This window comes from Amphiura filiformis, unplaced genomic scaffold (assembly GCF_039555335.1).
Source record: "Amphiura filiformis unplaced genomic scaffold, Afil_fr2py scaffold_156, whole genome shotgun sequence".
Classification (NCBI taxonomy): domain Eukaryota; kingdom Metazoa; phylum Echinodermata; class Ophiuroidea; order Amphilepidida; family Amphiuridae; genus Amphiura; species Amphiura filiformis.
The window spans coordinates 105,814-113,041 of NW_027305620.1; the positions used below are offsets into that span (position 1 = coordinate 105,814).

Below are 7,228 nucleotides of genomic sequence, written 5' to 3' on the forward strand. Positions count from 1 at the left end.
TCATCACAGTATAAAAACCGAATTGCAACAATTTTACATACAAATTCAACAACATAATAATAAACATATACACGATACGAGAAAATTACAAAATATCAAAACAGCATTGACTAGTACATAGGCCCCAATACACTCATACAGACCCAATCACACACCCAAGCACCCCTACGCACATCCCACACACACATTCACACCCCAACGCACACCCACCACACATCCCACACACCCACCCCTACATACTCACCCACCTCATCACACACACAAACTAATCACACACTGAACACACCCTTAAACGCCCACGGCACTCACTCCAACACTACCCACACGCAACCCACACGCACCCCTACACTTTCAAGAATCAAGCCAAAATAAGAAATAGAATCCTGCAAATAAAAAAAAAGGATATTGCACTTGATATAATAATATAAACAGCATGAAATGCGCTAGAACATAGCAATTTAAAAACACTCCTAAAAACAGGCAAGCTTATGTCATAAGACAAAATTGCACGAACAGAGGACTTTATGGCACCTTTTTGTTCCACAAATCAGTCATATACAAGATTGGGCTCTTCCTACAACGATCGGTTCTACACCTGGGTATGGTCAGTTTGTTGGAATTCCTCAAATTTCTTCGATGAACATTGCCTCGGGAAGGAGGGACCCAACTACTGAACTGCTCAGAGTTCATGAGTGACTTAAAGAAATTCAAACATAATTGATCTCTTCTGACACCTAATGTATTGATACCACAGATCTCAAGAGCTTCGTTATAAGTTGTGTACTGCTTCCCTATGATGATCTTGCACGCTCTTCTCTGAATTCTTTCCAAATCGGCACTTTGAGCAACCGTGAGACCAGGGTGCCAAACAGGGAGCAGCATATTCTGCCAGCGGTCTTACAAAACCAGAGAAGATAGTGACAAGATCATCACGGGGTAAGTTGAAGTGCTTCAATAACTTGAGCATATAAAGTCTACCATTAGCCTTCTTAAGCATATCTGACACTTGAATGTCCCATTTCAGATTGGAACTAATTTTGACACCAAGAATTTTGGCGGATTCAACAACTTGAAGGGGTACATTAGAAATGGTAAGAGGAGCCTCATCAAGGGGCTTCCTCATGAAAGACACTTTCATTGTAGCACACTTATTTGGGTTTAATTGCATGTGATTATTTTCAGCCCATTGCTCAAAATTGTCAAGATGATCCTGCAGCACTGAAGTTTGTGCACGCGATCTAGGTTCTATAATTGATAGATCATCAACATATTTCAATGTGACCAATGGGGTATCAATGGCCGCGTCATTTACGACGGCGACGAAACTGAGCGGGCCAATGCGAGTACCCTGAGGCACGCCACCATTCAATGTTTTCCAGTCACTAGTTTGTCCGCGATAGCGTACACATTGTTCCCTACCATCCAAAAAGCTAGCAATCCAGGTAACGACAGATGGGCGAACTCCTAAGGTAATTAACTTGTTCATGAGGATGTTGTGGTCCACTAGGTCAAATGCTTTACTGAAATCTGTAATAGCGATGGTACTTGTGTGTCCAGGTTTATCTGCGTTCATATGCAAAGTATCTAAAAGCTTGACCAAGTAATGAGTGGTTGAGACACCCTTGCGATTTCCGTACTGGTTTGGATCAATACCGCGCTCCATGTCTTCCAACAGCCAATTTGCCATAAAGCCTTCAGCCACTTTCGCGAAGTGATCTGTAAGGGACACAGGTCTTAGTTTATCCCACACTGCAGGTTTTGATTTGGGGATGGGTACTACCACTGCTTTCTTCCATTGCGGTGGGCAAACCCCTTCTTTATAAGACTGATTGAGAATGTCTGCTAAGGGTTTGCTAAGTTCATATGCGAAGTCTCTGACTATTCGGGATGAAATGCCATCCGGACCACCAGCTTTACCTGCTTTAGTCTTACGAAGCATATTATATACTTCAAAATTCTGAACAATGGGGAAAGGCTTAGGATCCGGTCTGTACGCTGGTAACTCGGCGATATCAAGAGGCTTCAGATCTTTAGAAATTGAAACAAAGTGATCATTGATGCTATCCGCCACTGCTTTGCAGTCGTTGGAATTAACATTTGGAGGCGGTTGAATAGTTGAGTCAGTCTTATTAAGGTTTGTCATAACTCTGATTTGTTTGTACCATTCAGCAGGGTTTGCTTGTTTGTGCCTCTGGACACGGTTCCTATAATACTCTTTCTTTGCTTTACAGATAGCACGCTTGATTTTGTTCCGAAGACGCTTCCACTTCCTTGAACGATGTTCTGAATGAAACACTTGCTGACGCTCACTGATGAGGCTCTTTATGTAGCTTGACATCCAAGGCTTATCAAGCTTGATAGTCTTCGTAGGCAGATGCGTATCAATGGCATTATTGAGGGTATTATAGAAAGCATTACACTTGTCAAATGTATTGGTCTTGTCATACACTTCAGACCATTCATGATTCAGAATCCAATGTCCAAACTCTCTGATTGACGACTCCCTCATTGGTCGAACGACTCGTAACCGGGATCCGTTTGAGTTTGTGCGACAACTTTTGGGTGACCAAGAGACAGTCGAGTGATCACTCATTCCAATGGGAGAGTAAATTTCAGGCACATGATAGTAGTCGGCCATATTGGTGATTATTTTGTCCAGAATTGCATCTTTGCGAGTTGGTTTGTCAACAACTTGAATCAATCCATTGCCATAACAAATTTGGTTGGTATCAAGGTGGTTGGTATCACCAAACAAAGTGATCCCAGCTTGCGGATGTTTAGTGCGAATAGTGTCAAACCCCTCAAGCAAATGATCAATCAATTCATTTTGAAGAGGACTATCGGGTGGGGAATATATGATGGCGTAGAATAGCACAGATATGCTGCGAGGAAGTCTTTCGGGACGAACTTTCACCCATACCACTTCCAAATTATCTGGTACAGTGATGTCAGCCCTTTGTACTCTCAGATCTTCACGGGCGTATATTGCTACTCCGCCCCCGCGTTTTTCAGTACGACTCTTGGTTATAAGAACAAAGTTATTGATTTCAAAATGATCAATGGGCTTATCATCTTCATTGAACCACGATTCTGATATACCAGCGATGTCAACATCAAGTTCTTGGATAACAGTACTAAACTCGTCAAATTTGTTGTTTAATGATCGAGGGTTACAAAGAAGAACTCTGGGAAGTGCCCAAGATTTTGACTCGTTCACAATAGGCACTTTTCTTAAATTAGCATGGCAAACTCCGCCGTCCTTGATTTGATTTACAGCAGGTATACGCTTAGTAATATGCGTTTTAATATGTCTCTGTTTATTCCTGCCAGCGCGACAGCCACGGCGAGTAACTTTGGCTATCTTACAGTCTTTCATTATCTCCCAAACCAGATAGAAATTCCTTACAAAAATGAGACTCTAAATTGTTCCATAGTTTTGGATATTTCTATGTTTTTCGTATTATATTTTCATCGCCCAATGAGATAGCTTCTGACTGGATTCAGGTTCTGTCCGGGACCTGCCGCAGTTATAATTTTATTTTGAATTTTAACTTTCATCGCCTATGACATTTTCCGACTGGAGGCAGGTTCTGTCCGGGACCTATTTCATTTTTAATTTTACCACTGTGTTATTAGTTTTTGAGAAAAATGCAAAAGTAGACACAAATTTATCGAGGGGTGCAGTACCCCCTTAAGAGGTATTTAAACGCGGGTTTGTGTTTTCAATGTGATTAGACATTGTCTTTCAAGTGTACCTTATTTTGAATAAAAAAAAATTCTGGTAAATTGGTTTATGAAAATCTGTTTGTTTCCAAAAGGTATTAAAATCCGCTTGTGTCCGAAAATTAAGAAATACATGGAAAATACAGTGAAAATTAAAAACATAATGAAACCAAACCGATTGTTAAGCTTCGGTATCTCTCTTTGGGTCGAGAAGACGTGCAAAATCCTTATTTTGAAACACATTGATTTTCTCAGAACTATACAAAATGGATTTAGTCCCTTTTGTTTTATTGATCACAATATTCATCCTTCTTCAAAATCCTTAGCAGACGATTTTTAACCTTGAATTTGAACCATTTACAATATTCTAAGCCCGACACCATTAGATGTACACAACACTTCCAACGTAGGGCAACATGATGCATAATGATATGAACGCAATTAAGCTTCATCTTAGATGAAAATAATTAAAAACAAACATTTATCTTATACAATAAGATAACCTATATCGGTATTTCATTTAACATTTTCATTTTGAAAGACAATGGAGTGGGGACTAAGCGGCACTGGTGCACACAAATATGCGTGGCAGCAGTTGCGCAGGAATAGATTTTGATGTGAAAAGGTTATCAAAGTTCATAACTTCATAACAACGTTGATCCCTGGTCAACGTCGTTAACAAGCATGCACACCTACGTATTCCTTTTACACTGTTTTCTAGTTATAACCATGTTATAACCAAAAAGATCAAAGGACACATATTGGTGCCTTGACCGTTTCACTTGCAACTGAAGAACCTAATACACAAGTATTTAACTTCACAAGATGTGGTTGACCCTGTGTGAACTTTGAGGTTAAAGGCTACCTGATCTCATTTGCTACCTCACATTTTGGTAAACCAATTAGGAGGCATAATATAATTATACATGGAAATCAACAAATTCGTAAATAACATTTCATTGCATGCAAGAATATATTATTTAGTTCAATTTTATTATCGCCAGTCATTTTACAAAGACTGCCCAAAACTGGGTGACATATGTACAGAATTAAAAATATATAGCATGAAAATTTAAAACATGTAGCACACATAAATTTAGATTACAGGAAAACAATATAAAAAGTGAAATATAAATGTATTTTATAGTTATATTAGCACACACAATAAGTTTATACGTGAACAGACAAAACTAAAACCGATAGCTTTGATGTCGGTGCATCACAGACGAGCTAGCAGATGAACTTGAACCTGTGTCAATTGATTTAAAAGTTAACGATATACTGTATAAATCAGCTGAGTCAATACGTTCAATTTAAATTGTGCTCCCCGATTTTTTCTTGAAGTGCATACAGGATTGATTAATTGAATTCTTCTGAAATTGATTGTATTGTAAAACTGATTGAAAAGGCAATGGAGACACACTGCATTTTATACACTTTAACAGAATAAATCCTTTATATTCATAATAGAAAAATGCCCACATAAGCCCAAGAGGAAAGAGCACTATAAAATTGCCATTTTGGCCTTTGCAAAACCTTTTTCGTTCTCCGTAAAATTTAAGGTTCTACATACACCCTTAGAACTTTGTTTGGTTGGTTGCAAATGGAACCATTTTTGCTAAGATTGTATAACCATTAACCACCAAACTATTAGTAGGCATGTCCACTAAAAATTGAAATACTTTTAAATTGATTCAGACCTAAATTATTGGCCGGGAATTGATGAAAGAAACATTTTGGCATTTAAATAATCTTAATCGGACGTGTCATTCCAGAGATATGGCCTTTCGAGTGTCACGGTTTTATATAGGGCTAGTCCTAAAACTAATAATAACAAAAGGCGCAACTTTAAGGTACTTTTTCTTAATTTATTTATTAACTAGCGGTATCTGGAACATTATATTTGTTTATAACAACATGAAATAAGATCATCCTGAAAATTTAAGCAATTTTGTTGACATACAACAAAAAATATAAGATCTCAAAACCCATGGTTTGTTTGGTGGAACCCTAAGCATGATCCTAGATGACTGCCATGGAAAATATCTCTATGGAGGAGCTAAACAATAAGTGCATTATTTCAAATGAATAGCGGCAGTCTTAAACATTGTTATCTTTGCTACATTGAGCAATATACTGTATATGCATGGAAGCCATGATGGGTAGCATATCTAAAATGGACATGGTGGTCAGAGGTGCATAATTTGAGATGGGTTTTGGAAGGCTTTTAAAAACATTATTTTTAATTTCTTAACATCCTGCACATTTTGTCTTCAAACATAGTTAAATTTTATGACTAAGTTTGCTTGTCTGAATCAATCCAAATTCGATTGCGTTTCAACACCTGATACGCAGAATGGTGTCACTTTAACCTGTTGTAGTTCTCATCTCATTAATTAAATTTTTCTTTAAAAAAGTTGATCCCTTGATAAAGGAAGGTCCTCTCTATTTACTGACTAATCAGGAAAGAGGTTGCGTAATGTTTTCTGTTAGAGTGAGGAATTTCTTAAACACCATGTTTTAAGTCTAAATTTGACAACAACATGTAACTGTGCTCCAATCATCAGCTATGGCACTTGGAGCATGGAGCTGTGTTTGCATAGAGCCCGGGGGGGGGGCACTTCCATGACAGATATGCATCATGTGCCTCGGGATAGACCCCCGTTTTCAAACCGGCTTGTACCCAATGACCCCCTTTTTTGTGTTATGGTCCTACCTATTACCCAATGACCCCCTTTAAAAAAATTCATGTACTCAATGACCCCCTTTTTCTATTTCCTGCTATACCCAATGACCCCCCTTTTAATTCCCAAATTTAGGTGGTATTTGTGTTTTCCTCCAGAAATAATGAGATTTTTCACATTTCCAAGGTGGCTAAGTTGTTTTCACGCAGTTTGGCACTTTGTGTACTTAATGATACTCTTTTGGCAATCATGTACTCAATGACTCCCATTTTACTTTTTGTTACCCCAATGACCATCCTTTTTTCAAAGTTTCATACCGAATGACCCCATTTGTGTACTGAATGACCCCATATTTTGTAATTGTACATTTGACCTGAATGCCCCCTACTTTTAACGCGGCTGTGTACTCTAGACATTGTTTCTTTCGCAAAATTGAGTTTTTTTGATATGTTTGTACTTTGTTATGTTTTTTATAAATACAAGGAATAAAAATCCAGATTTGTAAACTCCAACTGTAATATTTTAAGGATTTTATTTCCCTATTCCACTCGTGTTTGAAATTGAAAAGGAAAGAAAATCTTTGTTGTACCAGCAGGGTACACGCGCGCAAAACGCATCGCGTTGCGTATCGCGAAATTTGTTAACGCACAAATACGCTACGCATACGCGACGCTTATCTGCATGCGCGGCGCATCTTATGGAAACACCACGGAAGCACTGATTTCACAAAAACCTAGTGGTCAAATGGCTCCCTTTTAGCTGTTAAAATGTGGGTTTTTTCAAGTTCTTTCCCCCGATTTAAATATCAAGTTATGAATGGA

General features: G+C 38.3%; 1 protein-coding gene across 1 annotated transcript; it reads right to left on the minus strand.

Annotated features, from left to right (window-relative positions):
* Nucleotides 1-769: 769 nt before the first annotated feature.
* LOC140145161 (uncharacterized) lies at nt 770-3,376 on the minus strand. Its single transcript, XM_072166935.1, has one exon. It carries the CDS (start codon nt 3,374-3,376, stop codon nt 770-772), a length of 2,607 nt encoding a protein of 868 aa, XP_072023036.1.
* Between the last annotated feature and the right edge of the window lie 3,852 nt (nt 3,377-7,228).